General features: G+C 42.9%; 3 protein-coding genes across 3 annotated transcripts; all 3 read left to right on the top strand.

The window, feature by feature from the left end:
- The first annotated feature begins 2,866 nt into the window (after positions 1-2,866).
- LOC107110393 (protocadherin gamma-A6-like) lies at positions 2,867-5,302 on the top strand. Its single transcript, XM_015411170.1, has one exon. The coding sequence runs from the start codon at positions 2,867-2,869 to the stop codon at positions 5,300-5,302; it is 2,436 nt and encodes an 811-aa protein (XP_015266656.1).
- A 2,734-nt stretch (positions 5,303-8,036) lies between these two features.
- Positions 8,037-10,436, top strand: LOC107110385 (protocadherin gamma-A6-like). The gene has a single exon (XM_015411162.1). The coding sequence runs from the start codon at positions 8,037-8,039 to the stop codon at positions 10,434-10,436; it is 2,400 nt and encodes a 799-aa protein (XP_015266648.1).
- A 3,361-nt stretch (positions 10,437-13,797) lies between these two features.
- Positions 13,798-16,311, top strand: LOC107110384 (protocadherin gamma-B5-like). The gene has a single exon (XM_015411161.1). The coding sequence runs from the start codon at positions 13,798-13,800 to the stop codon at positions 16,309-16,311; it is 2,514 nt and encodes an 837-aa protein (XP_015266647.1).
- Positions 16,312-19,643: the final 3,332 nt, after the last annotated feature.

The raw sequence follows: 19,643 nt of genomic DNA, 5'->3' as shown, positions 1-19,643 counted from the left end.
AGTTCTATCATCTCAAAATATTCCTATGCATGCGTCTTAGATGCATTACTACAGTGGTTTACTTATGATGGTACTCATCCTTCTTGGGGAGAAGGGAGAGGAATATAGAACAAGTATACCATCCTCTGCCTGGATGATTGTAAGCAAGGAAGTACGGATGAGGGCAGGTAAATATGAGATAAGCAAATCCTGGATTTGGGAACAATGTAAAGATAGTTTGGCACCTAGTAATGCTCCTTTAGCCAATGTTAATTTGTGTAACAATTTTAATAAAAAATTTAAGGACAAATGTATGTTGTACTTCATGGATACTTTTTAAAAAGGGAATTCATGCAATCTTGTTACAACAGTATGATGATCACTGGAAACTAATGATCACAAATATATTTTGCCAGCATGCTCAAATGGAGAAAGTTCTACTGTTAGCTCATGGTTACAAAAAAACCTTTATGGCAGGGATCCCCAGCATGATGCCCATAAATATAACAGTGCTCACAGATATGTTCCTTGGTGTCCACTTCTTCCCCAAACCATCTCTTCCCCAAAGTAGAGGGTGAATCCTGACCACAGGAGGTACTGGCTTTGGATATGCATGGAATATCCATTCAGAAACAGCTACCTGCCTCGTAGGTTGATGTTTGGCTTAGAACCTCCCAACATTTTGTGACTGTTCCCCATGGCAGCCATTTTGTGATTGGTTCCTGGTCCCATGAAAGCCATTTTGTGGTGGTACCCACTACTACTCTTTCTCAGAATTCCAAAAATGCCCACAGGATCAAGAATTTTGGGCGCTCCTGATTTAGGAGAAGCCAATTAAGGTAGAAATAAAAATGTATGACTACAATAATTCCGTAAATTGAAACATCAGATAAACAGAGCAGGGGGGTTGAATCCTCTCCTCCCCCTGCACTGCAGTTCCAATCTAAATTGGGCCCCTGCAGCATTTGGGAACCTAGTTGGAGCAGCTGACCTCTGCCCGTCAGAGCATTAAAGTCATATTGGAGGGATGCGGCCCTGACTTGGGGGAAAACTGTCATGTCTAGTTTGGCCTTAAGTGCCCCAGCATCAGGCCACATAACTCATAGCCCTGTACTGGCACCCTGTCTTCTGAACAGTGGGTATCCTGGTTAGAGCTTATATAGTGCTTTGGAGGGCTATAACTGGCCATAGGTTCAGTTGATATATCAAACTCCCCCAGGTCATGGATGTGGGATGTAAAAGGTATTAGAGTTTTTCACTGACATGAACCTCCTGGAATGTTTCAGAGATATGCCAGGGCTTTTGGTGGTGTAACACCTGCACTGGAACTGGGAGAGAACAGGGTTGTAGAGGCTTAGGAAGGTGACTAAGTCCTGTCCTGTCCATGACATGCCCCTGCTGCCACCCAATTTTACATCGGCCAGGTAGTGGCATAGTGTTGCACTAATGTTGGGGGCATACCAGGGCCTGGGGAGACTTAGGATGGTGATTAAGTCCTGATCTTCCCATGACACACCCCTGCTGCCATCCAGTTCTATCCTGGCATGGTTCCAGCAGGGTTTACCACCAGCATAGGATACTCTGGTTTAGGACTTCGCTGCCATCCTAAGACTATTCAAGTGAGGGCTTAGGTAGGCACCATATATGGCAGCAAGCACCCTTTTCGTGTTCTTTGCAGCAATTCTAGTTTAAGTGATATAAGAGCATTTATCCATTTTCCATGATACGATATTGCTTTAGTACCCTGCTTAAATCTGTTAATCCACTTTCTATTATGTATGCATATCCAGGGCTATTTTGGGGCAGGAACGCACAGGAACGGAGTTCCGGCTGGCTCCTGAGTTGGTCACACTCATCAGGAACTCATTAGCATAATAGGCCACACCCAACAACAGAAACTCATTAGGATTGGCTATAATAGGCGTGTGTGGCCTAACATGCAAAGGAGTCCCTGCTACAAAAAAAAGGCCCTGGGTGTTGACAACAAACAAGGTAAACGGAATAAGAAGCAAAAGGTGGGTGTGGCTGGATGACCACACTTCTGGCAACAGGGGGCTGTGACCTAATATGCTAATGAGATGTGGTGTCAGGGTGTGGCCTATTATGCTAATGAGTTCCTGCTGGGCTTTTCCTACAAAAAAAGCCCTGTGCATATCTTTGCATTTGATGAATCTGAGTGTACATTATTTCAGGATTTTGCTTTTTTCTTTTGTTTTACAAATGGAGCACCTGAGAAGAATTCAGGTCTTCAGTTAATTGTGGGGTGGAGGAAGCATGAATGACAAGGCTAAAGATAGGTGTGATGCTAGAGAATACTATGCAGCTATACCTTATTCACTCCATAAAATACCTCAGAGAATCCGAAAGTCTAAGGGCAATATCTGGGTGAGCACTCAGTTATCTTTGTTCCCATAAACTTAATTTTATTTTCATCCAGTTACCTGGAAGGTAACTCAGAGTCCTCTAAAGAGCAAAAAGTAGGATACTTCTGTATACGTATGCTCTGTTTGAAACTGTTGGGATACAGTTATTATCCCACTCAGGTTCATTTGTCTGATCAGATTCTGAATCCATAGACCTGAAGATCAGGCTTTGGACAGGACTTTTTGATGAAGAAAAGGAAGAATCTAATGACCAAAGATGTGAGAATAATTTCATGACAAAAAGCAACTGAAGTTTTGGGATGAGACTCTGGGTGTCGCTGTTCACCAATTCAGCAGAGAAATGCACTCAAATCAGCCAATTCAGCTTCACTGTTCTTCACTATTCAGAAACATTTAACAGAGTGATCAGGAGTGGATCAGATGCAACTTTTGGTTTAAGAAAAAACAGAGGGACCCTATCCTGTTCCAGTGAGCACCAGTGCCGTTTACCTTGCTGTCAGGAGATGGAAGAAACACAGAAGCTGTGGAGCTGCAAAGAAAAAGGAATCTTTCAATATCTAATCCTGCTGTTTGTTTGGAAAGCAGTTGCTGGGCAGATTCGCTATTCCATTCCTGAAGAGATGCAGAAAGGCTCTTTTGTGGGGAATATCGCAGAGGACCTGGGAATGGATGGAAAACATCTTCCAGACCATGACCTGCGGATAGTTACTAGAACAGGTATGGTTCAGTATTTTTCTTTAAACATCCACAATGGTCATTTACAGACCTCTGAGAGAATAGACAGAGAGGCAATTTGTGGACAGACAGAGAAATGCATCTTAAATTTTCAGGTTATTGTTGAGAGTAAAAGAAAACTGTATGGAGTTGAAGTGGAAATTACAGATATAAATGACAATGCTCCTCAGTTCCCTCCTGGGGAACAAGAACTGAAAATCAATGAAATATCTACCCAAGGGTCCCGGTTTCCTCTCCCTGAAGCTCAAGATCAAGATCTTGGAATTAATTCTGTGCAGAGTTACCAGCTCACAGGCAGCAGCCATTTTTCTCTGGATGTGAAAATGGGAGAAAATGGTGCCAGGCATGTGGAGTTGGTATTAGAAAAAATTCTCGACAGGGAAGAGCAATCAATGTATGAACTAATCCTCACAGCTACTGATGGAGGTGATCCAGTTAGGACTGGCACTGCTCAAATCAAAATCATTGTTTCAGATGCGAATGACAATGCGCCAGTCTTCAGTCAGCCACTCTATGCAGTGAGCATTGAGGAGAATATTCCTATAGGGTCCACAATTTGTAGAGTTAGAGCTGTTGATCTGGATGAAGGAATCAATGGAGAGCTGAAATACTCCTTCAAAAAAGCCACCAAGAAGGACTCACTAATGTTTTTTCTAAACTCAACAACTGGTATAATAACAGTCATGGGGGACATTGACTTTGAGGTATCATCCTTTTATGAATTGGAGGTGCATGCTGAGGACTATGGAGGACTGTTTGACAGAGCAAAAGTTGAGATCACAGTAACAGATCTGAATGATAATGCCCCTGAATTAGCAGTTTCCTTTCACACAAACTCCATCAATGAGAACTCACCCACTGGAACTGTTGTTGCTATTTTAAATGTAGAAGATCAAGATTCAGGAATTAATGGTGAAGTCACATGTTTAATTTCCCAAAATCTCCCTTTTCAGCTGAAAAAATCTATTGGTAACTTCTACAGTTTGGTGACAGTTGATGCCCTTGACAGGGAACAGATGGAAGCATACAACATTACGATCACAGCCAAAGACCATGGGACACCCTCCCTTTCTACTACCGTAATCATTCCACTACAAATTTTAGACACAAATGACAATCCTCCCCTCTTCCCCCAATCATCCTATATCTTCTACCTCATGGAGAATAACCAAAGAGGTGCTTCTGTCTTCTCACTCAAGGCAGATGATCCAGATTCGGAAGAGAACTCCAGGATAAAGTATTCCATTATAAAAGGTCAGATGGGTGATTTTGCCCTCTCTTCCTTCCTGTCCATTAATTCTGAAACTGGAATTATTTATGCTGTGAGTTCTTTTGATTACGAAGAGTTCCGAGAAATTAACTTCCTGGTCCGGGCACAAGATGGTGGATCTCCATCACTCAGCTCCAATATTTCAGTGACTCTCTTCATTCTGGATCAGAATGACAATGCCCCAGAAATTTTGTACCCTTCCCCTCCCACTGATGGTTCCACTGGGATAGAGCTGGCCCCTCGCTCCTCTGAGCCTGGCTACCTGGTCACTAAGGTGGTGGCAGTAGATGCAGACTCTGGCCAGAATGGATGGCTCTCCTATCAGCTACTCAAGGCCACAGAGCCAGGGCTCTTCTCCATAGGACTCCACACTGGAGAGATCAGGACGGCCCGTTTCTTTCTGGACAAGGATGCTCTCAAGCAAAGCCTGGTGGTTTTAGTGAAGGACAATGGGCAGTCCCCTCTGTCTGCCTCAGTCACGGTCACTGTGGTGCTGGCCGACAGCATCCCTGAAAGCCTCTCTGATATTAGTAGCATCTCAGCTCCTGCAGACCCCCAGTCGGACCTTACCTTCTACCTGGTGGTTGCTGTGGCTTTTGTCTCCTGCTTGTTCTTCACCTTCCTCCTTGTGTTGCTTGCCATCAGGTTGCACAGGTGGAGAACTTCACAGTTGTGTGATTCTAGAAATGTGAATTTCAGTGGTGTTCCTGTCTCACAGTTCGTGGGGATTGATGGAGTCCGATCATTTCTTCACTCTTATTGCCAAGAGGTTTCTCTCACCACGGACTCTAGGAAAAGCCAGTTCAATATTTCCAAGGCAAATTATTCCAACAATCCAACAGACCACTTGACTGGTGAAATAAAAGATCCTATCCTAGCTGGTGAAGATTTCAATTTAACCAGTGGAGATCAGATCATACTCCAGGTGAGCTAGCGTTTTGTTGTTAAATTACCAGGTAATTATTGATCTTTTACCCAGATTTTAAGCACAGCATCTTGCATTTTATCTTTTATTCAGCTGCCTTCTCTGTGTTTTTCACTAAGTCATCATCATGTATCTCTGTAATGCCTTTTCTTGAAACCCTCAGTAAGAACAACAGTTACCTCAGCGCAGGAAATTATTAGTTAATAATTATTAACCATTTGAGTAATGGATAGTATCTCCTTCAGGTCTATCATGTTCTTTACGTACATTTTTGGTAGTATTTGCAAATATTTAATAACATTGCCACTCAACGAGCAGGTAGTGCATGGCCTTAGTTCAAATGTGAAAATATTAAATAGCATTCATGTAAGAAGCAGACTACATTTGAATGTATGAAAGATGTATGGAAACTGAAAAGATGCATGTAATGCATATATAGTTAAATGGGGAAATTGAGTAACGAGAAAAATGTAAAGGTCCATATGTAAGCAAAAGGAATCAAATGCACAGGTGTAAGATGGGAATACCTAGTTTGACAGTAGTACATGGGACAAGAATCTCGGGATTAGAGTTGATCACAAACCAAACATGAGTTGGTAGTGTGACACAGCTACAAAAAAGGCCAATACTGTTTAGGCACTGGAATTTTGACCCAGGGTGGTGGGTGCAACCACAAACTGGCTGGTATGGGAGGCAGAGCCAACCACAACATTTTTGCTTCAGGAGGTGGAGCCATGTGCACAAACACACACACACATACAGAGGAAGTCCAAGTGCAAGAGAGAAGAGGGGTATGCTTTTACAAATATAGTGGGAAAGAGGAGTGAGAGATAAAGAGAATAAAACCAAAACAAGCAGCTGCCACTGAAATGTTTTTTTAAAAAAATATCAACAGCCAATCAGATCTCCAATGCTCTGCTGGGCAAAAACCCCACCTGGTCCTGCTTACTTTCTAAAAACACTTTGCAGGTGCCAGAAAAGGTGTCAGTGGGCACTGTGGTATCCACAGGCGCCATGTTGAGGACCCCTGGGTTAGACTGTGTGACGGACTTAAAGATCTGGGACCAGCAGAAAGTAAACACAGAACACCGATGAGTCACATGACAGAGTGAGGAGGGGGCCATTTAGCTCGGAACCCTCGGTGATTGGCATTTAACGGACCAAACAGTCAGTTTGGATCTGGCAGTTGAAGAGAAGTACTTAGTCAGTGGACCAGGAGAGTTGATGAGAGGAGTTAACAGGAGCAGTCGGCTAACTGAGTTTTGAGAGAACAGCCTGTTAACAGTTGATGTAAAGAACTGTGGCTGAAGAGCACTCTGCACTGATTCCTCTGATATACCAAGGAGAGTAAAAGTATAAGACCTGAGTGGTCACTGACACCAGAAACACTGCTCCTCATGGACTTATAAAGTGGCTGAGTAAAGGCTAGAGTGTCTGGAGAGAGGAGTCTGGAAGGCTGGTTAGGTGACCAGTTAGACTCAAAGGGGCCAGACAAATAAAGCCCAAAGTTAACCTCTAAAGGAGTGACTGGAGAGTGAGATCTGAGTTGTGTGGTGTGAACTAAGGAACATCTAGGTACTGGACTAAGAGTGGAAAGTAGACAGCCTAAGCCAAGGCAAAGTGATTGGTTTATTCAACAAAGTATCAGAACTTCCTGTGTAAATAAATCCCCGTTCTGACATGAAAGCTTGCTGGATGACTTTGGGCCAGTCATGCACACTCAGCCTAACCTAACTCACAGGGTTGTTGTGAGGGGGAAAAGGGGGAGGGAAGAACAATGTTGTCTGTCTCTTGGGGTCCCTGTTGGGGAGACAGGCAGGGTATAAATGAGGTAAATAAAGAAATAAATGTTCCATTCAACTCTGCTGAGCTTTTCTGGATTACTGTGTCCATTACTGGGCACCAGGCTTTAATAAGGTGGTAGAGCAACCAGAAGGGGTTCAAAAGAGGGGAGCAAAGATGGAGAGAGGGGTATAGAAATGTGCTGAGGAAAGTTTGAAGGGACTGGACCTGTTTCGGCTGGAGAATGGAGATATGATCACACTCCTCAGCTGAAGTGTACTGTGCTGTTCCAGAGGACAAGCCTAGATCTTATGGACAGAAGTTACAGGAAGATGGATTTCAGCTGCACATTAGGAGAAGCTTCCTAATGGCAGGGGCAGTTCAACAATAGAACCAATTAGCATAATGTCTAGGTCCACTCTTGTTGGCTGAATGTCTTCATGCAGAGGCTGAATAGCTATCTGTGGGAAATGCTTTCGGTGTCCTGCATTGTGCAGGGTTCAGAAAAGATGGCTTATCAGATGTCTTTCAACATGAAGATTCTATGAAACGAAGCACAGAAAACAGAATTGGTACATATATCATAATGCTATTTTATGTATAACTGTGTCTAATCTTGACGACACTATCAGGATTTTTGAGCACTTTTTTAATAAAGAAAAAGAAGAATTTGATCAAGGAAAACAGAAGTGTGCATTTAATAAATATTATCTGTAATTTCTGGTCGTGACTCTGGGTGTCGCTGTTCACCAATAAAGAAAAATTATTTTTTCTAAAAGATCCAGCTAACAAAGCACTGCAGTTGAAGACTGAAGAACAAAATAGCAGAGTGATTAGATCTGATCTGATGTTACAGGGAAGGAAACAAATACAACATTTATTTTAAAAACCACTCAGAGAGACCTCCTTTCCTTGGATTCAGAGCCAGAAGAACAAGAATCCCTTACCTTGCTGCAAGGAGATGGGAGAGACACAGGAGCAATGGAGCAGCATCAACAAAGGCACCCTGCAATACCTAATCACACTGCTGGTGTGGAAAGCAGTTTCCGGGCAGATTCACTATTGCATTCCTGAAGAGATGCAGAAAGGCTCCTTTGTGGGGAATATTGCAAAGGATCTAGGAATGGATGGAAAGCATCTTTCAGAACATGGACTCCGGATCATTACTAGGACAGGTATGATTCAATATTTTGCTTTGAACTTCAACAGTGGGATTTTACAAACTTCAGAGAGAATAGACAGAGAGGCGATCTGTGGACAGGCAGAGAAGTGCACCTTAACTTTTCAGGTTATTATTGAGAGGAAATTAAAGATTTATGGAATAGAAGTGGAAATTACAGATGTGAATGATAATGACCCTCAGTTCCATCCATGGGAACAAGAGCTTGAAATCAGTGAGGCATCTGCATTGGGGTCCCGTTTTGACCTTCCTCGAGCTCAAGATCCAGATCTGGGTATAAACTCAATACAAAGTTACCAACTCACAAGCAGCAGCCATTTTTCTCTGCATGTCCAAATGGATGAAAATGGCATTAGACGTGTTGAATTGGTGTTGGATAAACCTTTGGACAGGGAGGAGCAATCAGTTCATGATCTGATCCTCACAGCTTCTGATGGGGGAGATCCCGTGAGATCCGGCACTGCTCAAATCCACGTAATTGTCCTAGATGCAAATGACAATGCTCCAGTTTTCAGCCAACCTGTTTATGAAGCATCTGTCACAGAAAATATTCCTAAAGGGTCCACAATAGTTACAGTAAGAGCAACCGATTTGGATGAAGGAATCTATGGGGAGATAAAATACTCTTTTCAAACACCAGTGATACGTAACTCTCAAACATTTCTCCTTAACTCTACAACAGGTGAAATAACTCTTGCAGGAAACCTTGATTATGAGGATTCATCCTTATATGAATTTGAGGTACAAGCCAAAGATGGGGGAGGCCTGAGTGACAAATCAAAAGTTGTGATTTTCATTATGGACTTGAATGACCATGCACCTGAATTAGAGGTAACCTATCTCACCAGTGACATCCTCGAGAACTCACCAATTGGAACTGTTGTTGCCATTCTAAATGTGCAAGATAGTGATTCAGGAAGCAATGGGGAGATCACATGCTCCATAGATCCAAGCCTCCCTTTTCAGCTGAAAAAATCCATGGATAACTTTTACAGTTTGGTGACAGATGGCGTCCTGGATAGAGAGCAAGTGGCATCCTATAGTATCACTGTCACAGTTATTGACCATGGGATCCCTCCTCTTTCTACAAGCACTGTGATAGCTCTAAACCTTTTAGACACAAATGACAATCCTCCCCTCTTTGCAGAATCAGCATATACAACTTATCTCCTCGAGAATAATTTGAGAGGGGCCTCCATCTTTTCCTTTAAAGCCAATGATCCTGACTGGGAAGAGAATTCCAGAATAACATACTCCATTATGGCAGGACATGATCAATCCCTTTTCTCATCATACCTGTCTATTAATTCTGAAAGTGGTGTTGTCTACGCACTGAGCTCTTTTGACTATGAAGAGATACGGGAGATCAACTTCTGGGTTAAGGCCCAAGATGGAGGCTCCACATCACTCAGCTCCAATGTTTCAGTGACTCTCTTCATCCTGGATCAGAATGACAATGACCCCCAGATCTTGTACCCGTCTACCCCCACTGATGGCTCCACTGGAGTAGAGCTGGCTCCTCACTCTTCTGAGCCTGGATACCTAGTCACTAAAGTGGTGGCTGTGGATGCAGACTCTGGGCAGAATGGATGGCTCTCCTATCAGCTACTCAAGGCCACAGAGCCAGGGCTCTTCTCCATAGGACTCCACACTGGAGAGATCAGGACGGCCCGCTTCTTTCTGGACAAGGATGCTCTCAGGCAAAGCCTGGTGGTTTTAGTGAAGGACAATGGGCAGCCCCCTCTGTCTGCCTCAGTCACGGTCACTGTGGTGCTGGCCGACAGCATCCCTGAAAGCCTTTCTGATATTAGCAGCATCTCAGCTCCTGCAGACCCCCAGTCGGACCTCACCTTCTACCTGGTGGTTGCTGTGGCTTTTGTCTCCTGCTTGTTTTTCACCTTCCTCCTTGTGTTGCTGGCACTCAGGGTGTACAGATGGAGAACTTCTCAGCTGTGTCATTCTGGGAGTATGAATTTCACTGGTGTTCCAGTCTCACAGTTTGTGGGGATTGATGGAGTTCGAGCATTTCTTCACTCCTATTGCCAAGAAGTTTCTCTCACCACAGACTCTAGGAAAAACCAGTTTTGTAGTCAACAGACCTGTGACACAAATGATCCTATCCTAACTTTTGAAGATTTAAATCTTAGCAATGGAGACCAAATAGTCCAGGTAAGTTTATGAATGTGATTTTCCTTTATTATATTTGTAATTATTAATCTTGCCAGGGATTTCCCATTGGGTTGTTCTGTCAGATAAAGTGTCTCAATGTTTCTTTTTTTTTTTATTCCTTTGGTGGGTTCTTTGACTTAGTTTTGGACATTCGTCAGTGAAAACACACTCGCTTTATAATATACACCATTTTTAATCAGCAGTACTTACCAGATACCAACCAGGGAACAAATTATTTAATGCATGTCTTCAACTTGATATCAGATTGGTAAGAGGGGTGGCATCCTAAGAATTACACATGCACTGAGGCTTTTTAATCCTTCATTCTTCTGTAAGAATGACTTGTAAATATTTATTTATATTGCATTGTATTTTTCTCAGCTTCACACCAGCTTTTAATATTTACCAAACATGGGTCCCGGTCACACGGGCAGGAAACTGCGGGGGGGAAGTGTGGCAGTTTGCCCCGGGGCAAACGAAGGCGCGGTTACCTGATCAGACCTCCCGTGGAGGTACTGTGGAGGTTCCGTGGAAAAGGAGAGGTGCCGATCGCAGGACAATCCCGCGCGCAAAAACGAAGTGCGCGGTGCGGCAAACTGGAAGGTTTTTATTTTGTTCACACCATGACTGCGCATGCTCCGTTGTGTGCTTTTGCGCATCCACAAAGACTTGAAGAAAAAAAAAACGTTTTCGCCAGGGAACATGGGCGGGCGCCGGATGCCACCGGAAACGCGATCAGACGCCCGCCCTTGCCCCGCGGTTTCCGGAAACTAGTACCTCGGAGGTACTAGTTTTTTGCCGCGTGGTTTCGGCAGGAAGCCTCGTTTGAGCCACGGGAGTGCTACACTTCCCAGATGTGCCGGTGAGATCGCGCCCGGAAAACCCGCATGTCTTCCGTCTGACTCGCATGGCTAATGTTCCGTGTGACCGCAGCCATGACTGCATATATTTCTTTTATGTGTGTGCATCTGAGCTTTAAATTCAGTTGAACTATGTTGGAAGAGAATGTAGTGGAATGCAGCATAAGGGTGCAGGGTGATCAGCTTCTTAATTAGTGACACAATGAGTGATTAATTAGAGGCCAACCTGCAGTTTGGGAAATCATTCTGAGATCATTCCCTCCTCAGAAGTTCAGCTGTGGGACTAGGGAAAAGGTCATAATATGTGAAGTCATGGTGTGGTCCAGAACAAAAATAGTATTCACTGTGGACCCACCTTCCAGAGAAAATGAAATCAAGAGAAAAGCAGTTCGATACAGAGAAACATAATGAATTGGATGAGGGCCAGTAAACTGAAACTCAATCCAGATGAGGTGTTGTTGATTGATAATAAACCAAATAAGGATCTTCAGAGTAAACCTGTATTGCGCAGGGATGCACTTCGCCTTCAGGAGCAGGTTTGCAGTTAAGGGCATTTCTGTATCTGAGCCTAGAGAAGGAAGCCCAGAACTTCTTTGGGGCATGTGGTGCCTTTAACCAGCGTCACATGGCATGCCCTGACCTTTCCTTGAGAGGTATGATTTGGAATTTTATTTCTGCACTGGTTACTTCAGTGCAGTTTGCTTGGGGATGTTTTTGGAGACTCTTCACAAGACTGCTGGTTGAAAATGTGGCACTAAGACAGCTAGCAAGAGTCAGTCAAACAAATTATTATTATTTATTATTTATTTATTTGATTTATACCCCACCCTCCCTGTCGAAGCAGACTCAGAGTGGCTTACAGAAAATGCAGTAGCTAAAATAACAATATAAGTAAAAGCTTTAAAACACAACATAAGGTGCTAGTAAACAATTTAAGTGGCGCTGGTGAAGGCAGGGTAGCATCATCATACTAGTAGATGCAGTCAGTAACTGATTTTAAAGTTGGCGAAGCTTGGGCTGGTGGTGGTGGTGGTATTGGGCACAGGACCTTAATGTGTTGCATGCGGCTCCTTAACTAAAGGCCTGGTGGAAGAGCTCTGTCTTGCAGGCCCTGCGGTACTGTAAAAGGTCCCGCCCTGAGGGCTTCTGGGATCTCGTTCTACCAGCACGGCACATTTTGTCCCCTACCCTGAAGAAACAAGGAAAGCCACTGCAAGACAGACCCCTGAATCCCAGCATCGGCGAGGCGGTGGATCAGTAGTTGGTGGTTGACCACCAAGTTATCCATTTTGGAAGATTGTTTCTGGCTGTGAGTTTGCTTTTATGCATTTATTGACTATACCACAACACTCTACATAGTCTGGAACTATGGTACCTGAAGAACCATCTTCTCCCACATGAACCTGCCTCCTGATAAAGATCATGTGCCCCAATGGAAGGATCAAGGAGAGTAAGCACCACAAATAGGTCCTTTTCTGTCCTGTTGCCAAGATTATATAACTCCTTGTCCACACATTATCTCCTGTCACCAGAGCTGCAGCCTTTTAGGCACTGGTTGAAAAGATATCCCCCCCCAAGCCCATTTGTAATTGGTACTTTTCTTGTTATTATTTTTCTCTCTTAATGAGGCAATTTTGAATAACTTTGTTCTGATTCTTTCATGTGCAAGACTGTTTGATGTCCATCTTTCTCCATGTGTGTTTTTATTTTGTTTTAAAATTGATTATTGGAAGCTGAAAATATTTTTCTGAAGAAGCATTTTAAACCTAACAGCAATAAACTCACTTTCTCTCATGGCAGGAATCTATAAGGACATCTGTCACAATCTCATTGAAAAAACATGTTGCTAAAAAGTAAAGATTAAACTAATCCTATGATACTAATTTTATGATACAAATGTGATAATCTTTTTCAACAAACTGCTGTTTGCATAAATTGTATTTCTGGCAGGCGTACACCTGTTGTGAGTATATTGATTCTGATTTTCTTACCTAATCTGATATAGAAATACCATATTACAAAGAAATTCAAAAGGCTCAGGCTTTCCACTCTGCCTTGCAGCCAACATACAGGCAAACAGTTTTAAAATACAGAGGAAATGTATAGAAGAAAATTATATATGATGTTTAAAATTATATGGATGTATTTTTAATAAAAATATGGATATGCATCTAAAAATTTACTCTTCAAAAGATGTCCATTTGGGGGAATAAATGTTAAACAGATTGAGAAGAAAAAGCAGGGAAGTGCTGTTCTCCTAGTGAACTCAAAGTGTCGCTGTTGGACAAGATGGGAGTAATACTGGATCAGGAGCTGAGGCTCTTGCAGAATTATTTGTCTGGTATACAGAAGAGGAGAGCTGAAGGAGACTGCATTATATTAAAAGCTCCTCCAGAACTGAAATCCTCTTCCTTTCTTGAGACCATCAGGTAATAAGAACTACATTTCAAGTCTCTTATTCCAAAGGGATGGAATGTTTGAAAATACTAGAACCTGGAAAGGCAGCTCTGAAAATGAGGGTGATGGAAAGTAGACATGCGGAGAAAACAAGGGAAATCAAAAGGCAAGTACTCTTTTTGTGCATACTCTTGTCTTTTTTCTGTCGGGCGAAGTCTGAGCAGGTTCACTATTCAATTCTGGAAGAAACAGAAAAGGGATCAGTTGTGGGGAATCTTCCCAAAGATTTGGGATTGGATGCAAGAGAGCTGTCAAAACGCAAGATCAGTATTTCTTCAGGAAAGCCATATTTCACTCTTAATGAACAAAATGGCAACCTGTATGTGAATGAGAGGATAGACCGGGAAGAAATTTGTGGGAAATCACCCTCTTGTGTCCTAAAATTAGAGGCTGTTGTGCATAATCCTATGAATATCTTCCACATACATGTTTTCATTGATGACATCAATGATAATGCCCCACATTTCCTAAAAGAAAATATTTTACTTGAAGTGAGTGAATCAAATTTGCCAGGAGCTCGATTTTCCCTTGGAAATGCTGAAGATGATGACATTGGGATCAACTCCCTCCAGACTTACCAGTTGAGCTCAACTCCTTATTTCAAACTAGATGTTAAAGAGAGTGAAGACGGTGATAAATATGCAGACTTAATATTGCTGAAACAGCTGGACAGGGAAAAAGAACACACACTACACTTGGTCCTTACTGGTCTGGATGGGGGCAAACCAGCAAAAACTGGGACCACCAACATCATGGTAACAGTGGCTGATAGTAATGACAATACACCTATTTTTACCCAGGAGGTCTATAAGGTAAGCTTGAAAGAGAATGCACCCAAAGGAACTTCTGTGTTGCAGATTAAAGCATCTGACAGTGATGAAGGATCAAATGCTGCAATCACTTATTCTTTCAACAAAATCTCAGAAAGGGCCAAGCAGAAATTCAACCTGAATCCCCATGACGGAACCATTACACTTAAGGAGATGGTTGATTTTGAGGAAAGACAAAGTTATGTGATCATAATACAGGCCAGAGATGGGGGTGGGTTAGTGGCATATAGCAAAGTGGAGATTGTGGTTCTTGATGTGAATGACAATCCTCCTGAAGTGGAACTTACTTCTGTATCCAATACTTTTCCTGAAGACTCCATGCCTGGAACTGTTATTGCTTTGCTCAAAGTTCATGACCCAGATTCTGGGGAGAATGGGGAAGTCACTTGCCATCTCAGAGACCTTGTACCTTTCCAGATAGTTTCATCTTCAGATAATTATTTCAAACTCCTCACAGATAGTTATCTTGATAGAGAAAGGACTCCAGAATATAATATTACAGTCACAGCCACAGATAAGGGCATCCCACCTCTCTCCACATACAAAACCATCTCTCTACAGATCTCAGATATCAATGATAACCCTCCAGCCTTTGAAAAGTCTTCCTATACTGCCTATGTGCCAGAGAACAACCCATCCGGATCCTCCATTTTCAGGGTCAAGGCCTCTGACCCAGATGTTGATAGCAATGCACGAATCACTTACTCCATCCTAAAGAGCAACATTGAGGACCTGCCTCTCTCCTCCTACCTCTCTATTAATTCTGAGACTGGCGCCATTTATGCACAGCGCTCCTTTGACTATGAGCAATTCAGGGAGTTCCAGATTCAAGTGCAGGCCCAAGATGGAGGCTTCTCAACCCTCAATAGCAGTACCACGGTGAGAGTGTGTATTCTGGATCAGAATGATAACATTCCACAAATCCTCTATCCTTCCCAAGGGACTGAAAGTTCATCTTTGTTTGAGATGGTGCCTCGGACAGCTGAATCTGGTTATCTGGTGACGAAAGTGGTGGCAGTGGATGCTGACTCTGGACACAATGCCTGGCTCTCTTTCCACCTGCTGCAGGCCACTGAGCCCTCTCTTTTCACCATTGGGTCCCACACAGGAGAGATCAAAACAGCCCGAGCATTACTGGAGAGGGAAGCTGTGAAGCAGAGGCTGGTCATTATGGTGAAGGATAACGGACAGTCTCCTCTCTCAGCAACCGTGACTCTGAACCTTGTCTTTGCTGAGAACTTCCAAGAGGCGCTTCCAGAAATGGACACTCAGCCCAGTGACTCAGACTATCAGTCTGATCTCCAGTTTTATTTGGTTCTGGCCTTGGCCTTGGTGTCGTTTCTATTCCTTTTGACAGTAACACTGACCATTATGATGAAACTCCGACAATCAAAGAATCCCACCTTTCTTCAGTGTTTCATTCCTGATACAAAGACTGGTGCCATTTTTCCTCCCAATTATGAGGATGGGACATTGCCATATTCATACCAGGTCTGCTTATCTTCTGAATCCAGGAGAAATGAGTTAACTTTCCTGCAGCCCACTGTCCAAATAGCAGAGAATATCCTCAGTGGTTTGCAACCTGATAATCCTTTGATGTTCAATGGAAAAAAACTTTCAGATGGTGAGGAGAATGTGGGCACGGTGAGTTTATTTCCTTTTCTTTATAACTCAATTGAGTGTAATACCTTATGTTTCGCAAATGTTTTATTGTTGCAGAAACACCTCCACAAAATATAAGTGCATATAAATTTGGAAAAAATGATTGAAAAATATCTCTAAACTAAAAGAAAATAAATAATATCAATGAGCTCAGCTTTGATCATTCAATGACATGAAAATATGATATAAACTTGTAGCTTAGTTTCTTGAAATAATGTTATTAAGTACAGATGGTTCTAAAATGAGTATGAATGGTGGCTTCCTAAGGTCTGTTCGAACATTTGATATTACTTCTCATATTATTTTCCCAGTGCTAATCTTTGGGCACATATCTAATATTTTTCTTAATTTTGCCGAATAGTTGGCATCACTTTTTGTAAGGTGTACAAAAATATGGAGGAGGTGCTACTCTCAGTCACAGTATAAAATGATGAGTGATACTCAAATTCCATTCACAGTGTAAAGTCATTAACAAAAGCCCACTGTCTTCTAAAGATCATTGTCCAGTTAAGATTTTATTTATTTATTTGATTTCTACCCCGCCCTCCCCTCCAAGGTGGGCTCAGGGCAGCTTACAAACATTTCATAGAATACAATTAAATGCAATTAAAAACCTATCATAAGCATATAAATTTTAAAGAGCAGAAGACCACCACAATGGCAGTGAATGCTTTGAGTGAGGTCATTTCAGTTACTTCTGCAAAGATCTAGAAAGCTGCTCTGTGTGTGACAAAAGAAGAAAGTTGTGTTTTCATGCACACCACATTGTTCAGTGGATCCAAATCTCTGGTTATGAAGGTGGAAAGCCTGCATCCTTTATCGCGAATGATGTTCATTTGTACTCAATAGACACCATTTCCAGTTGGCTTGTTAATAATAATGTTAATACCATTTAGTATTCCAGAATGAACATATAGGTAAAAAAGGTACTAACATTATAGTTTTACAATGACTGTTATGTCTTTTCTTAAAAAAAAAAAATAGGCCACAATCTACACCCTTTCCTGCAGAGGGCAAAGTACATTTCACATGATTCCACACATGAATGACTGGAAGAACTAGCAAAGGGGAGGGGGACAGGAAACCTTATGCCATTTTTCAATTGTCCTGTCTCTCTAGTTTGGTGTAGTGGTTAAGAGCGGCGGACTGTAATCCAGAAAACCAGGTTTGATTCCCCTCTCCTCCACATGATGCCAGCTGGGTGGCCTTAGGTCAGTCACAGATCTCTCAAAGCTCTCTCAGCCCCACCTACCACACAGGGTGTATGTTGTGGGGAGAGGAAGACAAGGTGATTGTAAGCCATTCTGAGACTCCGAGTCATAAGAGGGAAGGAGTCTAACTTCCAAAATTAGACATGTTTTTCCTACGCTTTTAATACATTGTGAGATCCTATGCTTTTAATACCCCAATACTTTTAATATATTGTAAAGATCTTTATGAATGGCTTCACATTTGTGTCCCCCTTTATCTCTCAGCACTTCAGTACATGGTACCTGATTACAAATGTGTGAATGTAGCTGGCTGAAATGTATTATGTTCCAGGCTGTGTAAAATCATAAAGAGTTCTCTCTCTGGTGTTGGAGGTACATCCTGGCTCAGTTGCACATGCCAGTTGAGAGCAGTGATTAGGATGCATAGGCTGGATAATGGAGCCCAGGATTCAAATCTCTACTAAACACTGAGATCACTTTCACACAGATTTCTTGCTCCACTTTGCTACCTAAATTGGAATTTGGAATCTGTATGTAAACCGCTCAGAGACCCTTCAGGGTTTGAGCGGTATATAAATCGAATGTATAAATAAATAAACTCTAAATGTTCTTCTGGAGGCTTTCACACAACATTGTCATCCAGTCTTCACCCTTAAGGTTTTCTCCAGCTTTAATGAAGGTTTTTCCCAAACATGGTTTGGTAGGACTTTCATTAAAAAATATACCCAAAGTGGATTTGTGGGAAATGTGGAGGAGAATATGAAATGATGTACTTTAGCTTAGGAATTCAAACAGGTTATTGCAGAGATATGATCAAATCCTTTGTGCACAAGGCCGTATCTGTATTTGTGAGTGTGAATTACAGAGAAGTTTAGGGAATTATCCTTTATTAACTATCAAAAACTGATAAATGGCAAACAGAGTTTTAGGAGCATGTTATATGCTTCGTAGCTTGGCAGGGTATCTGTGATAAAGATTAGGGATAGGCGTGAGCTGAACCACAAAGCAAAATTCATTACGGATTTGGCTCTGTTCATGGTTTGCGAATAGAAGTTTGTGACAGGTCTACCCTCACAAACGTCCACAACTTTTTAAAGCAGTTCATGGCAGTTCATGGCATGGTTTGTGGACGGAGCAGAAAGCAAGGGTTAAAGGGACTCCAAGTCCCTTTAAACCCCTGCTTTCTGTTCCCAGAGAAAGCTGCAAAAACAGCTGAGTGGTGGAGAGACGTTCCCGCCACTCCGCTGTTTCAGGCTGCCTTATGCAGTCCCTTTAAATTTCAAAGGGTCTGCAGAAGACAGCTCGAAAAAGAGATGAGATGAGCAGGCGGGGAGCAGTCTCTCCACCAGTCAGCTGTTTTGGGCTCTCTTGTGCAGTCCCTTTAAACGGGCACGTTTAAAGGTGCTGCACAAGGGAGCCCAATAGAGCACAGCCTGCAGGGAGAAGTCTTCCCACTGGCTCAGCTTCAGGCTCTCCTGCAAAGCCCCTTTAATAGAGACTGCACAAGGGAGCCCAATGGAACTGAGCCTGCAGGGAGAAATCTCTCTGCTGGCCCAGCTTCAGGCTTCCTCATGCAGCCCCGTTTAAAGGGGCTACGCGAGGGAGCCCAAGACAGCTGAGCCCGCAGGGAGACTTCTTCCTGCCAGCCTAGCATCAGGCTGCGCGAGGGAGCCCAAGGGAGGCTGCGCGAGGGAGCCCAAGATATCTGAGCTGTGCAAGCCTGAAGCCGGGCCGGCAGGGGGAAGTCTCCATAGTGTCTCAGCTGTCTTGGGCTGACAGGGAAAAGTCTCACCGCTGGGGCAGCTGTCTTGGGCTCCCTTGTACAGCCCCTGTAAATGGGGTTGTGCAAGGGAGCCCAAAGCTGGGGCAGTAGGGAGACTGCTCCTACCAGCTCAGCTATTTTTGGGCTGTTTCTTGAAGATATTTTAAAGTTTAAAGAGACTGCACAAGACAACCAAAAACAGCTGAGCCGTGGGGAGCAAGCAGCTTTCTGCAAACCCCATTTAAATGGACTGCGGTCCCTTTCAATGAGGTTTGCAGGGCAAAGAACCAATTCAGTTCGCAAACAGACCTCCTGGTTTGGTTTGTGGGTTGGCCACGAACCATGAACCAAACACATTTTCCCTGTTTGTGCCCACCCCTAATAAAGATTAATGTATTGCCAATACTATTGTTTTTATTCCTGAATAGTCTTTTGAT

This window comes from Gekko japonicus, unplaced genomic scaffold (genome assembly GCF_001447785.1).
Source record: "Gekko japonicus isolate JY-2015 unplaced genomic scaffold, Gekko_japonicus_V1.1 scaffold834, whole genome shotgun sequence".
In the NCBI taxonomy this organism is placed as follows: domain Eukaryota; kingdom Metazoa; phylum Chordata; class Lepidosauria; order Squamata; family Gekkonidae; genus Gekko; species Gekko japonicus.
Note: the sequence above shows the minus strand (reverse complement) of the source record. Positions and strands in the feature narration are given on the sequence as shown.